The 24737-nt window shown below is 35.4% G+C and overlaps 1 protein-coding gene across 3 annotated transcripts in view; it reads left to right on the top strand.

Moving 5' to 3' along the window:
* sns (sticks and stones) overlaps nucleotides 1-24737 on the top strand; it is a 332324-nt gene that overhangs the window by 271155 nt on the left and 36432 nt on the right. For all 3 annotated transcript variants that reach the window (XM_068768331.1, XM_068768332.1, XM_068768330.1), the window contains exons 9-11: nucleotides 2673-2809; nucleotides 8755-8922; nucleotides 9491-9622. In XM_068768331.1, the coding sequence (XP_068624432.1) occupies nucleotides 2673-2809; nucleotides 8755-8922; nucleotides 9491-9622 (437 nt within the window). The remainder of the gene's footprint in view (nucleotides 1-2672; nucleotides 2810-8754; nucleotides 8923-9490; nucleotides 9623-24737) is intronic.

Here is a 24737-nt window from a genome sequence, read left to right as displayed (position 1 = left end):
CGTGGTGGGTCATCACGTTGTTACCAGCGACCATTTGCGGTAGCTTGCCGGTTGGTAACCGGCGAGCTGCCGTAGCTCGAGTACTTGCCTGCACTGAAAGTGGCTTATGCTAGATAATACCCACGGCAGCCGGGTGGAGTTTAGGCTAGATCTAGTGATGGGCATCGAAACGTGAGTATGCTAACAACTCCGGTATCTTCTTAACTTGACACTTGATTAACTTGTTACTTCTTAAATGAAAGATATTATATGTATGATATATTTTTTTTTATATTTAATTTTTGATTGAGATTTTACCCTTATTGAACATATCACCCACATTGCAGCCATCGTAAATATTCGCCATCATTACATTTAAAAATCCTTGAGGAAGTCAGACGCCAATCTGCTAAATCGTTATGCCGCTTCCTAATACAAGTTAAATTGGAGACATTATATGTGCTATGGTGCACACGATGTATTTTCAGATGTGCTAATTGTCAAATTTTGTCCAAAAATTTAAAAGAAATATCATATAAATTATTTAAATTTGAATACCATGATTAACATATCTTTGTTCATAGATCAACATAGTTTTTTACGAACCAATCATCATTATTATTCCAGTCGTAGAACGTCCACTTCTGTACATAGAGCTTCCCTGCTGATTATCAAAAAGACCGTTTGGAAACGGTCTGTATAGTCTTACGACCCCTTAACAAGGTCAATATAGAACAAGGTCCACAATCCCTTTGTTAATAAAATTGTTTGTACATAACAACGGATGCCATTACCTGAACTATAAACGTTTGTCGCGAATTTATCAGCACAAAAGGTATTAGGATACTCAATAGGCAAGCGTATACGAAACGATAACGGCTCGAAAATGTAAGCCCTTAAAACGATTTCTTTGTTAATACGAATTTCATAAGTGAATAGGTTAATGGATTTTTTGAGTCTCACGTGAAGGTGACGTGTGATATAAATTGAAAGTTAAGCGAGTATATGGAAAGATTTAGCTGCCTATTAGCTATTAAACATTATTTTTTTGGACATGTATTAATGATTTTTCTTTATCGTAGTAGTATATTTTAAGTACGCTCGGCTTTTTTTCTCGTGAGGAAATCCTGCTTTGTATACCCTTCTGTTGTTGAGTCGAAGAAAGGACTATGTCGGACGCTGTCCTTTATATATGTGAAAATTTTGGGTTGTATGTATTTTTGTATGCTGTATTATAAAAAAATTAAAAAATTTTGTCTAAAAAATAAAAACAAAATTTAGGGGTGGACCACCCTTAAGATTTATGGGGATGAAAAATAGATGTTGTCCGATTCTCTACCCTGGCCGATATGCATGATAAAATTAACGAAAATCGGTCGAGCCATTTCGGAGGAGTTCAATCACGCACATCGTGACACGAGAATTTTATATATTATAAATATATATATATGTTAACATTATTAAAATAGAAATAAAGGCTATTTCATATTCTATTAATTATAATATTCTTCGTAATATTATAACGATATCAATATTGATATTGAGTACAATTGGCGCTCCTATAAGATCGTAGTAGTACATAATTAATAACCCAATTAAAAGTTACATCACAACAGACGGGTTAATAAATAAATTTACCCGTTCCGAGATCGAATTCGCCTTAATAAATACGTTAGGAATTGTAAACAAGAATCTATAAAGTATTTAGGACGGTATCTCAGGGCGCTTTGCCCCAAGTTTTCGTCCCCGTGAGAAAATCAACGGAGCGTGTTTGGGAGAGTTACGAATATGCCCGAAGCTCGCTCTGGCGTGAAGGCGAAGCATTAAAAAGAGTCTTCGATTCAATATTAAACTATTAGAAGCTCGCTCCACAGTGTTGGGTGAAATTTGTGGTACGGCCCAATTTTCACTTCCGGTCAAATTAACTTTGAGTAAATTACAATCGCTCTGCGAGCTTTTTGGCGGCAAATGCGGTTTTTTCTTATTTGTCACCGTCACATCTTTATATATATAAGGTTACCAGACATTGACTAATAGACATTTAGCAGGCGATTGACAGAAGCAAGGTCGAGATGACATTTCACCGACAGACAAATTTTGTCAGATTTTGAGGCTATACCATATATTAATTAAATACAAATGGGCTATTAAGTTTTACAGTCGTAATTATTCAACTTTCATATTTATGTACAGCTTAATAAGTGATGATTTCTTACGCAATGGTGAAAAAAGATACAGATGTAAAATGGTATTAGAGTTACACTAACTAATATTTTTTTTTTATTACAAACATTCAAACGTAATCTTCATCGCTGAGTGTACTTATCGCCCGGTAGTAGAGTAGCCTGCAACTACTTAATGATGGTCAACCTCTTCCCCTTTTTGTACTCTACCCTACTGTATATATTTCTCAATAATTTTCAAAATTTACTCTCACTTATACATCTGATATTAAATGTCATTGGTATATACATTCTCGTCTTATATTGATATAGAAAAGAAAGTATTTGTGGAAAACATTTATTAAATCCTGGTGAAAGTGGATGTCACCTTCTGTCTATATATTTAATCTTATAATCTTTGCTCTTATTTATACGTTGAGAATTAAATGATTTTTACATAAATTCTCTTCTTTATATTGATTTAAAAAACAAAGTTCTTGTTATTGTTATTCATGTCTGATTTTGTTACAGAACGAGTGGAAGGATGTCGGAAAACGTGCTCTCTTTCAAGGCGGACGCGTCGGACAACAAGGCGCGCTACACGTGCGAGGCCAAGAACGTTATGATCAGTAACACGCTCAAAGCTGAAATAGATCTGACTGTACTCTGTGAGTAACGAAATTATTTATTTGAATCATTAATTCACGAGAAGTTCAGAGGCACTTTTACAGGCAATTTTATTAGTAATACAAATAATCATCGTCAATTCATAAACATCCAATAGGAAGCTACCTGCGTCCCAGCTCTTCTGATAACCTTATTTAAGATCGTCTATTCACCTTAAGAGTGAACGTGTTATGATTTGCTTGTCGGCCGTGGCCTTCAGAACCCAAAAGCCTGGGTCAACCATCTATCTTGCGTGGTATGTAACATGCCATACCACGACATTATTTTGTTCGTCTAGTGATCTTTTCTTTCTTGATTCGATATTCGTTCACGATCTTACAGATTCATAAATCTAGCTGCTGTCACATTTGCCATTTCAAAAATAAGTAAAAAATACTGCAATTTGACAGCTATTTGTTTTAATTTTACTCATTGATTTGATTCATTGAATATACACTTGATTAAGATACTAATGATGTTGTTTATTTAATCCTATTGCTCCAAAGAGATCGCCTTTAGGAGAAAATACTCACCGCTGTCTCTTCGGCCTTTTCATGATTACCGTCACGACGTATATACAAGTAACCATACCATACTTCTAGATTTTGCCAAACAAAAGGAACAATTTACATATCTGCGTCGCGAAAGCTGATGTACTTTGTCTCGTTCGCAAAATCATGTATTTACCCGTCTTGCTTGTCCATTCGCATCCCGAGATTCAATCTTCTTGTTTTCAACTGTTTAGATACCCACTTGGAGGCATAGGACTATACTAAAGATCGCCTCGATGACTGGACTAGGGCTCCCCGCAGCAGCAACTTACTGCGATCTTGACTATGTCGTCAGTTTAATAGGGGCCTTGTCCACGCCGCGTTTACAGGCTGAACAGAATCTTTTTCCGGGATATTTACTCAGCATCATGGAGAATACACATGGAGACAGGATTGAAATGCACGCAATAGTTTCCCCAAAGGTGGACATATTTAAAAAGAAAACATAACAAAAGTTTTAATCGCAACGTATTCAAAACATACGGAACAATCGGTTCATTAAACAAACGTTAACATATGACGTGGCGAAATAAAAGCTCACTTTAAACAACCCTTAAAAAGCTACACTCGGAATACAAACATTCATATAATTCAGAGAGGCGCGCTCACCCTTTGCGAATTCTCAAAACCTTTGATAAAGTAACCCTATCAAATAAGGGCTTAGTCAAAGAGCAGAGTTATTTAAACACGAAGTCTTATTTGCAGGTATTTAATGAATTAATATTCTAAATTCACCGCTTTGATGAAGCTTAACTGAATGGAGCTCCGCTAAAAAATAGCGGTATTCAAATAATAATTAAATGTAGTTTTTAGAATCAAAATCTCTTTTAATTTTTAGTAGAGTACTGAATTAAGTTATTATATTATCAGCAGTTTATTACTGGACATATATATTGCAATTTTTTCGAACATTCCATAATTAAGGCTACACATTAAGAATTATAACAGTGAGTAAAGAGACGTAAAAGAAGATTAAATATATAACTCACAGCGTTTTCCATGTATTTTTATCTATACTTTTATAAAACTATTGAAATCTGTGTAAAATAATATAAGATAAAAAGATATATTTACTAGGAAAGGCGATATACTCGTATTCTTGCCATTTTAGATCTATTCGATAGTTTCAGATACTTTTCCTATCGTAGTCACTCACTACGCCCGTTAATAAATTCTCATAATGTACTAAATAAATTTCTACCAATATAGTACGTCAATCTTATCGGCTACTAATTTTATATTGTAGCGCTCAAAATACGTGCATGATATACTTCAAAATGTTTTAAATTTGACGGCCTAAATATTTATTGTAAGTTCACAAAGTTTTACCACTTGCACATAGCTAATAATGGTTTGACAGTAACGTTATAGGAATTTAGTTTAAGAAATCAAATTTGGTAATAAAATCGTAGTATCCCAGTTATGTAAGTTCCGAATGAAAACCGTCCTTTGCGGTCCGCCTCGACTGTCCGCTTCTTTGCCAAACTCGATAAATCACCAACAGCTCTGGCATTTGCTTTTCTTTGTAATGGACTTACTTTTACTATTTTCATATTTCGAATTTCAATTTAAATCTGTTCCACATTCAAACCTGTATAACGCAGTCATAGATAAACAAAGATTAAGTTTTAAAGCAATAAAAATATTGTAAAATTACTGAATAAAAATGGCATGTGTTGAATACGATATGAAGCATGGCATGGCTGAACGTATATCTTATTTATCTGCCAACAAGCTTTAAAGCTTTTACACCTATTTCCAATCACTCTGTATAAAGTGATCTCTTTTAAATATGTCATAGTGATTTTTTTTATTAGAAAGCGACAGGCTAATATCTTCTGGAAGTACGGACTCTGTAACAATAAAAAGTAAAGAATAATTAATTTTAATATGTTGTAATTTGAAATTTCATAACAGTATTCATTATTTCTCAAATCATTTGTTATTAGGTGTGGTGTACCATACATAAGTTGATTGCAAATGTGCAATGCATCACCTCTTTAAAACTTTTGCACCTCGAAACAATCCCTCTGTATACTTAACAGTTAAAATTTGCAAATTTAATTACCATTAATGCAGCGCCGTAGTTTTGAAACGCAAACAAACAAATGAATACTCTTCTGAACGTAGAGAACGGTTTAGACAACTAACTCATAACAGTTTATTAATTAAACATAATATTTGTTCGGACAACATGGAACATTATTAACTTTGTGTATAAATAAATAAGGGGTTATTTACACTATAAAGTAATTGAAATAATTGCGGATCGATTAGTTGAACCACCAGTAGGCAGGCAGGTAGTCTTAAGGGTCTGGAATGGAAACCGTGAACGTGCAAACGCACTATAAGTCCATTGACAAGGTGGACAGTCGATCTTAGGAAGACGCTGAATGAAGGCCGCTTCTATCTAGTCTTATTTTAAATCTATGAGGAAGACAAAGGTCCTCCAGCTCTCTGGATGTAAGTCCAGCGGTGGACGTCCTATGGCTGAAAAGATAATGCTGAAAACTATTCGTTATTTCAATGAGATAACTAGACAAAACTTACTATTGCTGATCTCAGATTCGCTTGCCAAGAAAGGTATAATTTGTGTAATTACGTAACATTGCTAATGCAAGAAATAAAGGAAAAACCTTAAAAAGCCGTCGGCAATAGAAGACCTGGAATATCTTTCTTTGGATGAATTAAGGTCATTAATCACGTCTAAGATCAGGTTATTGTACCAACTGTTATAAAATCAAGAACTTAATTTTAAAATTTAGCATTTCCCTCCTTTACGCACTACAAGGTGAACAGGTGACCTGGTAAAGGTCGTCAGAAAGGGCTGCATGCAGGCCGTTTCCGACCGGCCCTATTAGAAATCTATGAGGAAATGCCTACGTCTAGCAGTGAATCTTCCCCTGCTGAAATAATGATGAAGAATGATTGGCTTATTAAGTTGGACCGAGTACCTGTTTTCTTTTAACTGAATTTTAATATTATATTTATAGGTTTATTTTACTTTCATCTTGTGGGTACGTACCACAAGATGAAGGTTATTGACGGCGTATTCTGAATATAATATGGCTATATACAATACAATAAAATATCTACAAAAAGAAATTTTATTTCGCCGTTTCAAACAAATCCGTGGGATATTAAAGAATCCATTATAGTCTTCAACGCGTGAAATCCGTCAACAACGTTTGTTCAGTGAACTGTTCAATATTGGTTTTAGAGAATGCATGCAGTGTAGAGTGGCGAATGTTTCACCGACACTGACGCGAATGTTTGAAAAACGAATCTTTCTAAATTGACAAGCCCTATGCGGACGAGGCCTGGAAAGTTGCAACCCCATCTATACGCGACTATTTTTCAAGCGATGCGTCCAAAAACTTCGAGAGGGAAGTTGGCCAATATAACTCTACGTAGATTTACGTCTAAGTAACTTTCTAAAGTTCACCTACAATGAAAGTCGTTTAGGGCCGTCTCTAAATCTACATAGGACTTCGTTTAACGTCTAAGTTGAGATCTTAAGTCGAGTGTAACGAATTCATGAGACGTTACGAACTTTAATTTAATCGTGATCTGTGATTAGAATAGATGAACCAATTCACGGATATTGAAGTTGTAAGCACATGTTACTTTATGTTAGTGAAATTTCCTAATTTACCCCAAACACACACCGATGTCATAAAATATTTTTTTTAAATAAAATATTTTTGGATGAATATTAAATATCCTGTAAAATACATATATAAAAAATATCATATTCATTACAAAATATATAATTTTTCGTTTTCGTATCAGTCGAAATAGCTCTATTAAAAATAAGCCAAACCAAATTATTCCAACCTAAACAAAGAACATCAGCAAGTAATCACGAAATGCATTAAAACCGTCAATTGCACTTCCGTGTTGTTGTTGTAATGTTTCGTTAATGCTATGTTTACAAGATGTACAGTAGAGAATCGAATAAACAATAGTATAAAAGAGAAATATCTAAAGTGAGCATGGCTGACACTAGTTTGAAAACTATGTTTTGTGTATATACGTACACACACCACACATACACACACACGCAAACGCATATTTATATCTGATACATCGAACTTTTAACAATATTGTATACTGATACAGACAACATATAAACAATATTCACTCATAAAATTAAGGATCAGTGTTATAACAGGCAATCAGGCGAAGGTTTTTTAAACAAAGCATTTAAATGGTTCCCTTAAATCGAAGTACATCGCCGAGCTTAAACTCGCCGGTGGAAGCTCGGACGAACTTTTGAGTAATGTTTTAAAGAAAAGTTTGCGCTCCGAGATTGCTTCTAACAATTCCCTTTTTACTTTGAGTGTTTTAGCCACTGCTTTATGTTCAATTTGAATTTTTAAAGACTTCCTAAATGGCCGGATCTTTATTTATTTCAAGGACAATTTAACGTTTTGCTGCCATGTTGAAAATTGTTCCAATTACATCATATTATATTTATTCTAACGAAAGTAACTCATTGTACCCTGCAAATTGACGTCGCAGTGGGCAGGCCTCATAGCGCGCATAACAGTCACAAACATTTTAAAATTCTAGATTAGAATCTACAGGCCGGCAAGCGAAGAACGTGGTTTAATAATGTGGGCAGACAGACGCCCTTGTTAAATTTGAAAAACGCGCTAAATGCAGCTCACTTCCAACCGGTCCTATTGAAAATATGTAGAAGGAAGACCTGGTTCCAGCAATAGTTTTTCTACAGTTTCTCTACAATGATAATGATGATACTTTTGTGAATACGTAAACGTCTGAGAAATAGCCTCGCCTAATTTATTTACATAAAGATGCAGCATTTTATAAGCCCGACGAGATTGTTATAGAACAAAATATTTCAAAGATAACAGAATAACTTATGATACATGGAAAATAATATTTTTCTTCCTCTTTGTGTCATTTATTCTAATCACCTGTTAACGTAGGAAGAAAAATGCTAGAATAATTTGGTTTGATATAAATAAGAATCAATTTGAACTCCCTTTTAATGTCATTCTATAACTTCAATCTAAAAGGTTCTAAACAAGTCCTTTTCTGAAAAGAAGCCACAAAAAATTCCTCCTTCTTTTTGTGCTCACCTTCACAAATATCTTGATACGAACCATCCTGTTACTCGGGGTATTTAATATTGATTGAACTTACCTTATCACCATCATCATGCCAGCTGACAGACGCTCACCTCAGGGCATAGGCTTTCCCCAAAGACCGCAAAAATGACCGATTTCGCGCCGCCTCCATCCAACAGCTTCGCACCGGCTATTGATTTTCGGTTTCAATGACCCGTCGATTGCAACAACGATACGAACCCTGCACACCGCCAGTAAAGACTACACTATTTTGATTGTAATCAAAATATTTTTTTCTAGTTGCACCGGCTCATGTAACAATATCTGGACCATCGGAAGCTCGAGTAGGTGATCCAGTTCCCTTAAGCTGCAGTACAGCGCCATCAAACCCAGCCGCTGATGTCAAGTGGGTGGTGCTCGGAAAACATCATAAGGAGGCTAGCAATCGGACAGTCATATCGCCGGAAGGTATGTAACACTTTTAACATAGCAATTAAGTCATACTATTACTTTCACAGGTTTCTGTTTAATTAACTTCGAAAATTAGTTACGTGATAAATCAAAGACTAATTACATAGGAGTGTCTTGTAATATAGTAAAAATATTACGAAAGATTGACTTCTTTAATATTTACTTTTTCAGCAATCTCAACATCAGATCAGCTGATAGACGGGAGAAATAAGCCTCCCCCAAAGATCTCTATGATGACCGTAATTACGTTGCCAGCATTCAACGACTTCCCGCGAACTTAACTATGTCGTTGGTCTACCTACTGTGTGGACTACCCACGCCTTATCCACCCGCTGGTGCAATTAGTGAAACTTTCGGCCCCAACAACTGTAGGTTGCCGAACGATGTACTGCCACTACAAGCAAGCAATTCCTCGAGCTACCTCGGTGTGTTTCTGCGGAACTTGTCGTTTCTTTTATTCGATCTCGCAGCGAACAAGTTAATAGCTCCACAATTGTAAACAATTATGAAACTGTTAACCTGTTCTTTTTCGAAACCATTTTAAAATATATTTATTTTGTTACAGGAGGCTGGATAACGACATCAAACATCACAGTGGTGGTAGAGCCAAACAGGAGATCTATAGTGGTAGTCTGCCACGGGATCAATGCACAGCTTACAGAGAACGTGGTCTCTACACACACCATCAATGTATTGTGTAAGTAGATAGCATCTATTCATTTAATGTACATTTAGTATCAACAGGATAGGATAGGATGAATTATAAAAATGAATTATTGCTTACTTTCTTGATTATTTGTGTATACCATGAGAAGAATGTTAGAAAAGCCCAATTTGATAAAAAGTGAATCTAATTGCGTTCCCTTTTAATGGCATCTATGAACATAAAACTACGAGCATTCACATCATGCCCTGATCTGAGAAGAGCCAACCAGAACCATCGACAGGTTCTTTTTTTTTTACGAAACCTATAATATACTGTAGTTAGAATAATTCACACAAAAGCTTTGTTCTTATAATAAAAGTTCAACAGTTAACTAACGAACCGGTCCAATATTTTTTAGTTAAAGTTTTTAATCGTTTATTGAAATTAATTGTTGAAAAGGTAATTTAATGTATGTAATTAAAAAAACTTGATAACATAGTAAAACGATTATGAGAGCTTTCCTCGTAGACTTCGTAGACCTTTTGATCAGGTAGACTACCGTAGACTATTCTAGATTATTTATCATCACCATTTCAGTAGCAGGTTTTCCATTACTAGATATAGGTCTCCAACTATATTTCTAATAGGATCGGCAAAAATGTCCTGCATCCACCATCTTCCGAAGAACTTAAATAGCGCTACGCTTGCGATGCGCAATATACACTCCTTGACAGCTTGCCCACTGCCGCTCTAACCTGCCAATCCGCTCAACTATGTTGATTACTTTCGTTTAGTTACGGAACTTTATTGAAACAAGTTTTAAAAAATACTCACTAACTAACAATATTATTAAATACTTTACAAATAATATAAAGATAAAAAGGGTTCTTCAGCACCTGTTCAGCGCACGTGTGTTCAGTAAACAATACTTAGATTCTTGATAGATAGCTTTATAGCAGTGAAGTACTGTGGTGATAAACTGTGGGAAAGTGACAGACTAGAGATGCCTGATTTGAGGGGACCTTTAGATATAGTTTACGCTGCATATAGAATATTGACCCGGTGTCACTGCACCTAGGAAAGGCAATAGATGGTCCTTTTAGGACCTAAACACACCAGACAACCAAACATGCAGTTTTGTTGAAAAGAGTTAACATAGCCACCCCCTCGAAAAATTGTTAAACCTCTACGATCTAGCATCAGTAAAATAAATAGAAACAATGTGTTAATAAAATCTCTTCAAAATCAAAAGCTCTTTAGCTGTAAAACAGCATGACTTTGATATGATTAATGCATTCACTATATTTCATTCGATCATCTTGCACTAATTATATAGCACAGATTTGTTATTTTATTTGTTTACACTTTATTGTACAAAAAACCGAAATATACCAACATAGATAATGACTAAAAAATAAAAAAATTATTTACAAGTATTATAGTACAAGAGGCGACTTTATTGCTCAAGGCGATCTTCTACCAGACAATCTTAGCATAGGATGAGAGACATGAAGGAAAAGGCAGTTAAGGATTACCAAAAAAAAATAGAATCGTTGAGATATACTACGCATTTCGGAGCATAATACACATGTACATATACATATATAAATAGATAAAATACATACACACAAATATATACATTACTACACACACATTACTGGTTTATATTTTATAGCTTTTATTTAAACATGCTCAACAAACAAACTAATAAAAAGTGCTGATGCAGAACGTCAGCGCGGAGGGGAAAGAGGTAATAAGCATAAAGGCTTACTGGACAGCGCAACAGTTCGCCTGTAGATCACCTGCTTCCTGTTTCAATTTCGACTAGGTTTTTATATTTTTAATTATTCCTGTAATTAGATAATAAAAACACATAAAGCGCACGGTGTGCTGAAATCCCGATACACATTACACGGGCGTCCGCATCATTATTCATAAATTTCCCGACAAGATGGCGGAACAACGGACTCCGGTCCATTAACAGAGCACCCGCCCCGCAGGACGTGCTCAGAAATCATAACGCGCCTTAACGCGGCCCGTAATCGAGTATCGGAACCGTGCGTAATCAAAACGCGTGTAATTTGATAATACAACCTACCAACGTGCGGTGGTAGGCTACAGGTTATAGACTCATTGACGAGGATCGCGCGTTCAATGACCTAGGCCAGAAGGCTTCCACCACCAGGTTGACCACTCTTAAAATTTAACTGGATACTTTGAACCTCCTGCTATAGAAACTACAAAGTTCGCAGGGACAGATAGTAAACAATACTTAATTGAAATATAAAGTTTTTTCATTAAGTTATATATTCTCTTTATTACCATCGATTTTGAATACGGTTCACTGTGTGTTAAGTGATAACTAACGTTAAGTTGTGATTTTTAGCACGTGCTTCCAGGAACCTATAGTTGCTCCTGATTGTCCCGTCACTCAACCAAATTACGTAATAATATTACTACAAAAATACACATGTAATAGAGAAGAGACCTTATTAAAGAGGACAGAAGACGCTGGTTGTAGGCCGTTACAAAACGATTGTATTGGAAATATTTGGAAAGGCATATGTTAAACGATGGACTTTGTACGATTAAAATGATGATGAGATACATTTTTTCACAACATTCTATATGGCGCAGTGTAGGACTTCCATTCCACAAGGTAAACAGAGCACTATGAAAGGTCGCCGAAAGACACGTGATGCAGATCATCTTTCAATAAGTCCTATTAGTAACCTATGGAGACAAAGCACATGTCTTGCAGTGAACGACTAAATTAGTGATACTTGTGATGCACACCTACTAGAGAACAATTAATTTTACCTTTATAACTAAATAATTGCGCAATTAAAAATGTTGAATAGTGAAATAAATTATGTTAAAGCAATAAATGGTTCTGTGGGTCTAAATGATACATGCATCAATACGATGCATCGCTAACGAATGCGATAAGGTTGGCATTCAATTGAAAATACCCAAAATACAGTTAATGGCAACAAGGGTTAACCAGCGGCCGTGATCGCGCGTGCGCACCCCATAATTAGGAGCATGTTCAAGTCATTATAAAGTAGTTTTTGCACTACTTAGCTGCGACGTATCACACTTTAATCCTTTCTGCAATACGTTATAACAAACTCTCGTATTATTTGATTTTTAATAGATGTATTAAAGGGATGAAAGTACAGCTTATTCTGTCAATTCATGTATATATAGCACACCCTTTGAAAAATCAATATTCACAGAAATATTAAATAAGGAAAAGATAGTTTAGTAAGAACATGCGTTTTCAAAACTTGAATCACTATCCAGTTGATGGCTTTAGGCTTTAAAGGTATGAATGTACAACTCTTACCTCAATAGTCAGTAAAAAGCTTTATTTACAACGTATAAAATATAATTGACTCTTTCGACACTTTCGAAGCTTAAGGTATACTAGAAAATTCGGAGTTGTATCGCATTTTACCGACAACTGTTAGGGTCGTAAGATTATCGAGTGGCGACCTAGGGGCAGCCATCATGGCGATCTGGGGGGAGGCGTGAGTCCTATGGCGTCTACCCACAAATATGATAATGATGATCCGTTTTTTTTTTAATTTGATCTTTTTTTAACTTAAGTATTAAGTTAAAAGTAAGAGTTCGAAAAATTTAATTTCACATATTTTCAAATACTTTATTTCATGTTTATTAACAATCATGATGCGAGTTGCTTTACGGTAAAATTATACTCGCACGTATAACGTACTAGCCGAGATAGAAATTAATCGACATGAAACCGGTTTGAACAAAAAAAGTTCGTTTCTGTATTCTGTCACTATCTTCCTGCGAGCTGAAAGCACCGGGTACAGTGTAAAAAATAGTTTCATTCAAGCCAAAACATGAAATGGTTTTTTTCCCTGTACATTTCACGTATAAAACCAACGCTTTCCAATCACGCATGATCAACCTTTCAAAAACACTGGCGTGGGCGTCGGCGCCTCGGGTACCTTTATACCGGTGCTGAGTCGGTGTTAGGGTAGGAAAAACCGTTTTCTGCATGAACGATAGCGGCTGGAAGGTTTAGCTGGCTTTGGTTAAATTAGTTTTTACTAGTCATATTGTAATTGTGTATTATTATGATATATTTATTTCTATGATATGTTATTTTGTTTGATTATATTTTTTATAAATAGCAGTCGTAAAATGAAAAGTATTTTATAAGAATAAAAAAGCGAGGTTAATGTGATTACAACCTAGAATCAGATGAGCTAAACAACAATGGCATCCTTTAGCATGAATCAATCTGAAGTATCGCCCTTAAAAATAAAAAACCGTCTTTTTATTCACATATATTATGTATTATTTTCATTTTTGAATTAATCATTTATAGTCATATGTGTTTGTCTACAAGCAAATCGGGCTCTTTTTCAATGATATTTTCTAATAAAGTCACGAGAATTTTTAATGCGTTCCAGTCAAAGAAGATCTCAAACCCAGTTAGGCTTTTAATATGGTCATTTTCACAGAGATTAACACTTAGTTATTGTCACAATAAATGTTTTTGTTGTACATTTCTCTCTTTAACAATTAACAATTTGTGGACGTATATTGAACCGCAATGGATTATTAAACGAATGTGGTGAATCAATAGTACGTAGCGACCCAAGCCGACGGTTCCTCTTCGTTCCTCCCCCACGGAATCCGCTAATGCCATTTGGACAGCACCCAGGACAAAAAAGCGATATGAAATAGTATTTTTAATACTTATTTTTCAAAGAGGGACAAAAAAAAACGAATACAAACTTGAAATAAATAGTTTCGCCCGCAAAATAAATAACAGCTTTGACGGCAAACAGATGTATGATAAAAACAATCGCAAACGAAAATTCGTTTTATGTTAACTTTGTGTAGATAAATTCGGAGTTCAGCGATGTCTACGCCCGTACTATTCAAACATGCACGTCCTCGCAGCTACGAGTTATATAATCTGCTTTAAACCATCCCCCGAAAACTTCTGCGTCGCGATTTTCATAACTCCGCTAACCGAATACGGTAACTCGAGGGTAGGAGTAAAAAAAATACCGAAAATTAAAAATTAACTCGACGAAATTTTTTAGCTCTCAGAAATAAGAGAAACTATGAACAGCGCATAAACACGGACAGCGCAGCGAAGTCGGCTTCCGGTTTGAGAATTATCATATTTCCGGTACGGATGCGAGCTTTGGCGTGATCACTAAGTGTAGTTTTTTGAGAGAATGCTTTAATTGTTCTCTGTTAGATGGAGATGGTATTGTAGTGGTCTAGTTACAAAGGACTGTTAATTATAATATAACACCAATCGATCGCAGTCTAAAAACCTAACGACCTCCTAATCCGATGAAATAGTGGTTTGTATCGATTCGTACCAAACTTCGATCGGGAGCACTCGAAATTCGCTACCTCAAAAGAAGTCATTGGCAGGTAACCTTTGAGCCCAGCCGCTTCAAGCAATGGAACCTGCAAAAATATTAATAAATCCTAACCCCCAGATGATATCCATTTTCAATCTTTCATTTTTCATTCCAATTTTTTATTTTCAAAATTAAATCATGTTTGCGAATTATCAGAGGCAAGACCGTTATATCTCAATGACGATCTCGATCTTGATCTCGATTGCTCTACTGCTAGGTATTATATCCACCGGAAGGCTCAGTGTAAATTTATATGGTTGATTCAAAAATTTTTATAGTAAGTGTAGATGAATTTAAAATGTATGCCTTTGAAAATAAAAACTGTATTATCTTAATAGCCTCAGAAGATGGATGAAAAGTTGTTAAATTTTAATTTTTTTATGTAATTTTTTTTTTGTAGCACACCCTCATGGTATGGTTTTAGTTGCAAAGTAGTCTCTGGATGCGGGCAGCGCAAGACCGGTCCTCGTAGCAGTCTTTAAGAAAGGCCCGTGTCTTGTGGTGGGCATCTATCGGCTGAAATAATTATGATGGTGACCATCACGGCCAAACATTCAATGTCACAACTGTACAGAGTCTCGAAATCAAAACCACACTTTCTGCCTTAAGCTTACGCCTTAAGTATGTATATTTTTCGGCAACATACTCAGGAAGGACGGTCAAATATATATATATATATATATAGGCTATGTAATATTATACATATAGGCAGATGGCGCTTGAAAAAGTCAAGAGCAAACGTCGGAGACTTCGTAATCGTACAAGCTGGTCGAAAAAAATCTGTTTTATACTTGACACCGATCTTTACGTTGCGTGTTTACGATACTTGAGAAATGAGCAAGGCCCAAACGATAATTAGGATCCAGGGAATCAAAACCCTCAGCAATGACGACAACGTTTTGAAATGAAGGAGAAAGATTTAAATAGTAACAGTTTATTAATTTCGAAGACTAATGACATGGACAATAATGTCCAATCACTTTAGTAATATCAACGCTATTGCTATATGTGGTAAAGGATACACGGTGGATAATCACAAAGCTGTAAATTAATAAATTAAATTACCGCAAAAACGTCAACCGGCCCTCTAAATCCAACTTACACATCGTTTGCATTTTTTCCACCCGCCTTACGCCATAAACCACTCCTCTTAAACGAGTTTAAGCACCTTCCGATCTCGGGTCCCTCTCGCGCGCATGCGTCCGTCCCGCTCGCACAACGACCCGGTTGCAAGCATTACTACCGCCTTGTGGATGGTATTGGGAAAGTGAATTTAACCGACTCTAAAATTCGGATTTAGTGATGCAATAAAATCAAGCATAAAAAGTGCTACGAGCTACGGGCTACGGGCTACGAAAAGTGCATCTAGTTTCCATTAACTTAGCTACAATGTTGTTTCTATTAAAACTATTGTCTTGTCTTCATCGCCACTGGCGCATTTTAATTCTATGTCATTTCAGCCGCAGGACGTCCACAGCTGGACACAGATCTTTACCGTATACAATAGGATCTGTAAGAAGTGACCTGCATTCGGCATCTTCTTAACTCTACCAAGATTTTTTACTTTACGCGTGTTTATTTATTTATCCATTTTATTTTCCACTTTGTTCTACATTTACTCATATTGATAACTTTTTATCATTCATCACAGATTGATGTGAAAAGTACAGATTGATCAATAAATAATGAAATCGTGCCTTAAGGAAATCTAGTCAATTATTTCCTTATATACAGTATATATTAAACCTAGAAGGCGACACGAGAACTTATCTAAAGGTCGCACGTGTTTGTTCTATTGGTATAACTGGCTGTTTATCTTTAGCATTGTGTTCCGCGTTTGTTTTGTGTAATCGTGTTTTTCTTTGGCTATCGAATTACACGCCGCGAGAGCTTTTATGCTTGAGTTATTGGATGCTTATGTATAAGTACGTATATAATTTACTATTTATTTTATTATACATCTTTTTGTATATGATATTAAGGCATTCATTAATGATATCTAGACGCTGAAACTGAGTACCTTAAGGTCAACTCCAATGCCTTTTTTAAGAAAGAAAGGAAAGGCTTTCTATTCTAGTAAGTTACCACACATTTTTGAAGAATCTGCACACAGATAGATTGTGAATAGATGTAAAAGCTTTAAAGGATTTATTATGTATATACATATATATATATATATATATATATATATATAAATGTGTGTGTGTGTATATATGTATTTCATATTATACTTACAATTTTTAAACATATATATATACATATACATACATATATATACATATATGTATGTATAAGTATAAAAAATTCTAAGTAAATCGTAACTATATACAATCAGATGGATTATAAATCTTAAGAATGTTCAGCATATACAATGATGTCAACGCTTAGTTGCCTGGTCGTGCCATTTTTGGTACATCGTTATGCAGTTTTCTGAAAGCGTTCACACACTTGCTTGATAAAGTTGAATAGTGACATATTTTTTATACAATTGTAACTTATGTAGCTACATTATTTTGTTTTAAATGCTATAGGATTTCACGAATATTTTTAATATGTAATATTATAGTAAATTTTGTACGCGTCAATTCCTTCTATAAGTTGGAGCACGTTTTGATCATTTAATGCGACTGCGATGGTAGGCTTTTTTCTAAACAGATTGTCTTGTCTAGTCTTCTTTATTTCTTGCTGCTGTTACTTCTTGTTAGATTTGTAAAATATCTAAGTAAGAAACAATTAAACACAATTCATACCAAGAATGATACACTGCCTTTTCAAATGTATTATCGCAGCGAAAAACTTAAATTACTAGCGTATTAGAAAACATGCTTACATCCATTGCGGCTTTGCTATCGACATTTAAGATGTACGTTTTAATAGAATCAGCAATCACACTGTAACAACGCAATAATTACAAAATCTACGTGCGCACGTTGCACCGTCATTACGTTGGCTACGCGCGGTATAATCTCAACCAACGCCCTGATTACACTGACCTTAGGGTTGGTACACATGTTTCTGACAATACTACAACCATGCAATAAGTTAATATATCTCTGAGGTGTTAAAAATGTTTAACATGACATGGAGAGCAAGACGTGAAACAAACTCGTTCTCGACCAACTCAAAATCAAGACTGGGCACTTCACAATATTTTACTTAAAAGTCTAATGTTATTTAAGACCCGTAGATAGAAAGGTTATTTCAACGAACTACTGGTTGCAGGAAAAATAGACGGCAAAATATTACGCTTTACCAACAATAATATATAATTAATGTATTAACAAATTACGACTTATTATCAATATATAATCTATTTTATATTAAGACATTGATACTATTATTCACTTTGGATCATTTTAGTGAGCACTTTTATAAGACACACGAAGACCGGCACAGGTTAAGTTACATAGTGCGATACACTTTTCAAAAAGGGTCACAGGCCTCAGTAATGAAGAAGGGAATCACATTGCCCTCCTCTGTAAAAAACATGCTATCACAATGACGCTACGAGGGAGGCCAAACGCATGCTGACTGCGAAGAGTCGGCAACAAATTCACTCGTTTTTTATGGTCACTTTCAAATATCAAGACACAAGACACTGCTAATAATCAGTCTATCATATAACTGGTAAAATATAGATAAAATATACCTACTTACTTACCAAGCAACTAACATATCTCTAAAATAAAAAATTCCCCTTGGATAAGACGAATTTTACGCGACGCCACAAAACGACCAAATGTTTCCAGACTTACAAAGACTTAAAGAGTGTACTTTATCCGGCGTTTAAGCATACTGTGCTGGAAGCAAAAACTTGTTATCTAGAACCCATTCATCATGTCGAAATACGTCGGCCCGATGCACAGAATGGAAGCGGAAAATAAGTAAATTTATTGCAATCACAAAATTATTTCTGTATCAAAACAATAACTAGCGGCATTCTTCTTTCTTTGTTACATAATTATTTTTATCTGCGAAATGGATAATTAAGATCGCCAATTATACTTCTGTATTGTTTTCTTACGTCATAGAAATGTGATTTCTCACTTTCAGCAACATTAGCAAGGTCAAAACCGTTCAACGATCCATGTAGGGGTCATGTTGGTGATTTCAAGGAAATTCGCCCACGAGATAGACAGGCGACCTCGTTAAGGTTATCGAAAGACGCGGGGTGTTGGCCGCTACCAACCGGTCCTTTTATAAATATATAAGAGTTTCATATTTCCAGCTTTTTGCTTCCTATGGCTAAAAGGATCATTATTTTTGGCAATGTGTATGTTACCTGTATTAGATATAAAAATGTAATAAATTAATAATGATGTGATACTTTCCCTAAAACTTCGACTTGAATATATTGTAGGAATCAAGTCCTTAAAACAACTATTCGCACTCGCCTTCGATTAAGATAAATTTAAGAACATATCTGTACCAGAAAGATAGTGAAAGAATAGTGCATGTATTAGTTTTTAAATTTTTAAAGTTTAATGTTCTTTTCAAATTATTTATTTATGGGCACATAACTTATTTGTAGGAAATAGTCCAAACTACAATGATCCCTATATTTTGTAAATTTCTTTGCACGAGACAAGACCTTCAACAACAATGTGTATTTAATTTCCATTTAATGTTAACTTAAACCGCTGGTTCGATTAAGTAACGGATTAACTTAATAAGCTCGGGCAAACGTTGATGGCGATCGCTTCCTCTATCGGCCTGAGATAAACGTTATGTATTGCTTGTTCACTGCATATGAAACAGCAGTGCATTGACAATTAACTACCTCCTAGATATTGAAGATAGAGTACGTTTATAACACACTCTCGTGTAATACCTGTGATATAACATGTAACAAATAAATTAAAAATATTTTTTACAGTGTTTCACAATTTTAAAGTGACAATATATTTTGGCAATAAATCGCTCTACAACTGTATTAATAATAAAAAATATAACTCAATAAAAAGTATAGAAATAGTACGTATAACAAATAGTGGAGACTGCGACCCGGCAAAAGCGGCGTAAGGCGTACATTCATTCACAAGGCGGAGATGATCTGGTTGAGAAGTTCGGAAGATCGGAACATTGGAATTTTATGCGGGAGGGCTGTGTCTGGCAGTAGACGTCCTACGATAAAATTATTATTAATTTTTCATAGGCCACATAGCGTTCAGAACAGATGACCTCTGGAATATCAGGGCTCTAGAATGGAGGCCAAAGACCTGAAAAAACATCGTAGGACGTCCATCCTCAAGGTGGATGATGATCTTGTTAAAGTTGTCGTAAGATTCTGTATTATAGGTGACTCTCGTTACTTATGCGGGAGGCCTACGCACTGCAGTGAACAGACGACTTTATTAAAGTTGTCGGAAGCCGCCGAGCAGAATATTTCCTACAGGGCCAATTGAAAATGTAAGAGGGAGGCCCATGATCATGGAGGTCCTACGTCTGAAATGGTGTTGGTTTTTAACGTTGACTTTCAACAATTTTCATAGTTTAACACGGAGAAAATTATAAGTTCGTTTGTAACCTTCCACCCAGAAAAGTTAAGATTCCACTCTGAATATTTCAAGTCATTTTACCGCTTCCCGTTCGCCGTCAGTTTTATATTTCTTGCGGATTTCTAGCATAATCAAGTATTCCGAGACGAGGGCTTGTAGTACCTCGTTACATTTCTTTGTCTTCGCTTAAGTATCTTTTGTTCCGGTCAATGAGAAGTCAAATTGAAACGCAATATCTAGAAATACGAGATCATTTGCAAGGGTTTCCTTTGTAATTGTGAAAATTCTTATAAAACCGATAGTCGTTTAATATTATATTACTTTTAAGATTAATACTCTTGTTTTTTTATTGTACAAAGGTAGGAGATCATTTTCATCTTATGATACGTTCTTGAATCAAAAAGAATATTCATAGCCTTTCTAATGGTAGCTGGAACAAAACTTCTGTCATTTTTAATCATGAAATCGACCGATTAGAACCGAAAGGTTCTCTAGTGGCTACCAAGAGCCGATTGACGCGGTTTTTTTTATCGCTGACTTGTCCGTGTTTAACCAACAAATTGCCTAATGGAAACCGATGATGTGGTTGATGATGAAGCACACAAGTTCTGTAGGTATCTATTCACTCTGACCCTAAAGAGGTCAGGGTAATATTTCTCGCTGTGCGGATCAATGAATGTGGGTCAACAGACATGATTATGATGACGAATTTTCATATTATAAAACTGGCTTATCACTCTCTATAGACATAATATATTTTGTAAATGAAGAAAATTTTAAACTAGTTATTAAAATTTTTGTTATTATTTTTATAAATAGATAAGTTTATTATAACGTAAATGTACATTTATTTTGTTGGGTAAAAATAAATATACAATACTCTTCTTAACTTAACACTAACACATAAAAACATTCGGACCTTTCTAGTAGTGGTTATGAAAAATTTTACTTGTAACTGTGAGTATTAGTTACATGTATGTGTCAAATCCGAAAGAAAATCTTTGTCAATTCAATAACCATCATGCGGAGGAAGTCACTGTAAAATTCTTGTTCAAAATGATTTTGTGTACACATAGCTTCGTAACAAGCATCCGAATAACCTTCAATTGGAGGCGGGACGTCAGAAATCCCTTAATTTCAGTACAACCTTTATTTGCATACACGACAGTCGCTAGATAGTGAAATTTCCAAACGCGTCACGTGTCTCCATCTAGCGGAGAGCTTCAGAACTAACTTAAAGCACAAACAGCGACAGTTTGACGTTCGTATTTGACGATGTATGGAATAGTTTCACGGATTTGTATTAATTTTCGTGTATAGACCAGCTTTGCATACGAGTCGATATACGTTAGTTCTGGAGCTATAAACTTCGTCTGACTTGTTAAACTCCAGATGTTGTCCACCTTTTCGAACTTTGGTATTTATACTAGAGCCAAATAATATTCAAAAATATTAAGACTTTAAATAAAATAGTAGAATAAAAGATGGTTGAGTAAAGTTGTAAAATCTTAAAAGAATTTAACTTATAACTTATTTGTTTTAAACTATGTAGCTTTTAATTTCTAAACAAACTATATAATATTGTCATTCTGCAATATGATTCACAATGTATTTGTTTCTACTAGCACTTGACAAGTCTAAAATTTTTAGTAATAAAAAAGTGCAGACTGGTCGGTAAACAATATTTAGTTATACTGTGTAGTAATCCCAACTTTTCGGACGCTACAGGCCAATTAGTTTGTTAACTAGTGGGTACAAAATGGTCTGTTCTCTCACAGACCAAAAAATAATCATTTAACTAGAAGCCGAGCAACCCACAGAATAAGCGGTATTTGGAAAGAGATGTTCGACTATAGACCATATTCACAATCTCGAAAGACTGATTGAAAAATATCAAGGAAAATGTAGGGCCATGTACATCGTTTTCTTTGACTACAAAAAGGCGTCCGACACGGTACCACGTTTCAGTATATGGAAGGCGCTCGTAGAGCAAGGAATTGAAAACAAATATATACAAATAATAAAGAATATATATAAAAACAACAGAGGTAGAGTCAAATTGAAAAGCGCGGGGCCAAAGTTTTCCCATGGAAAGAGGAGTGAGACAAAGCGGCTCGATCTCCCCAAAACTCTTTATAGCCATCTTAGAATCAATAATAAGAAAGCTACTCCGGTAAACTTGCGATGTAAATGTGCATGGAAAGTACCTGAGCCATCTACGATTTGCCGATGACTGGATGTTCCAATCAGAATTTAGCTCGCAACTACAGTTTATAGTCCATTCCCTATCTGTTACAAGAAAAGAGATGAGATTAGAGATGAATCTCGCAAAAACAATCCTGATGAGAAACAGTTTAGAAAGGACAATCTCTGTTGGTAACGAGATAATGAAATATACAAAAAAATATATCTGTCTAGGCAAACAAATCAGCTTAGAAAAAGAGAGCAGATACTTTGAAATCGAGAGGCAAAACCAACTCGCCTGGAACAAGTACTGGAGTGTAATGGAAATTTTAAAAAACAACATGCTAGTAAAGATAAAGACTAAAGCTATGCACCATGCCGCACTTATTCTTGCCAGACCTGGAAGCACACGAACAAAACTTTGATGAAAATTATCACATGACATGCGGTCTACACTTTTTTTTATTTTTAGCATGCTCCTATCTACTCCTATCTAGAAAGGAGCATGCTAAAAATTTATTCATAAAAATAAGGAGCAAAACAAAAGCCACAGATGCGCTCAACCACACACTAAAACTGCAATGGAGGTGGTCGAAACACATAGCAAGGCTGACAGACGGGAGATGGACAAAAAGGGTGACATTATGGAAAGGCCCTCGGGGAAAACGTGAAAGGGAAAGACCGCTTACAAGAAAGACAGACGATATTAGCAAAACGGCAAGTTCGAGCTGTAGACAAACCGCACAAACCAAAGAAATTTTGTTTTTACACCTTTCATTTCTCCGCTATATAACGTACTAATTATTATTTTCTTATTATGGAAGAGAGGAGAAAAGACCTCTACGTCAGCCGCTCTACCCGCCACATTATATCTGTTATTATTACCGAGTTCAATAAACGCGTATATTTTAATAGTGGCCATTTATTTTACTGCCACTATATTACATCCGCGTACTGCTATACCGGGGACAGTGGCTGCTATTATAAACCTTAATGTAACGCAATAACGTTCAATGTGTGCTTTCGTAATACGACAGTTTCTCGCACATGCCGTAGCCAGACGTAAGCATTCCAGATGACATGTGGAGATCGATTTACATTTTAAGTGCTGGGGAAACGTCCCGGGAATGTTAAATAGCTGCAAGTAATTAAAGGATTATAATTTCAAATATGAACTGGATTATTGTGTTGCACCACAAGATCGCGAAGTTAAGAGATTATTTGAATGAATCATAAATGTGATACTAGTAACTATTAGCGAATTGTAGATTATATATTCCTATGATTTATTTATGTATTGATTTGAAAAGTTAATTATGAATTTTCGCCAGAGCTTAATTTATGATTAACAAAACTGCGAATAAATGTTGTAATTTATTTTTTTTGAATTTGTATCAAAGTATTTTTTTCAAAACCTTTAAATTAATTTCATAATTTTAGCTGTGGTATATCCACTGCTGGAATTAAGCAATTTCCTTATATTTTCAAAATGAACTATAGGGTGCGGCCTGCTTCTAGCGTCTTCTGTCGATTTTAAAAACGATGTCTGTCTACTTAACTTCTAAGACATAGGCCTCTCTAAAAGTTCGGCACGATAATCGGTCTTCGCTGCTCGCATCTAGCGACTTCCCGTGACCTTGACTATATTGTCGATCCACTTTGTGATAGCTCACCCACTCCTGGTCAACCAGCCCCTAATCGCCACTGTAACTTTAAAAAAAAAAAAAGGATTATTGTATTGCGAAAAAAAGCTTCAAATAACACGGCACGACAAAGTAGAGCGTTAGCCTTTAAAACGATAAGCAAAATAAACAAACGAGAAAACGTTTTAAATTAATTCGTACTTAGTACTTCGCAGCCGCGTGGAGTAGTGTAAATGCTAAAGGTCGGAATGGGATGCAGTTCGCCCCGCCTCGCCCCAAATTGTCGACGGGTCAGCAATTTTGCCTCTTTTTAAAAAGTAAATACGTCCTTAACGTCTGCTGAATATACATGAAGCCTGTAATTTGTTCCGTCGCAAGGCAGCGCCCGCTATTGTAGCGTTACGTGCGCTGTGTTCCG

Source organism: Battus philenor, unplaced genomic scaffold (genome assembly GCF_028537555.1).
Source record: "Battus philenor isolate CCGP_79_NKW_IND1 unplaced genomic scaffold, ilBatPhil1.0.hap1 SCAF_25, whole genome shotgun sequence".
Lineage (NCBI taxonomy): Eukaryota > Metazoa > Arthropoda > Insecta > Lepidoptera > Papilionidae > Battus > Battus philenor.
Note: the sequence above shows the minus strand (reverse complement) of the source record. Positions and strands in the feature narration are given on the sequence as shown.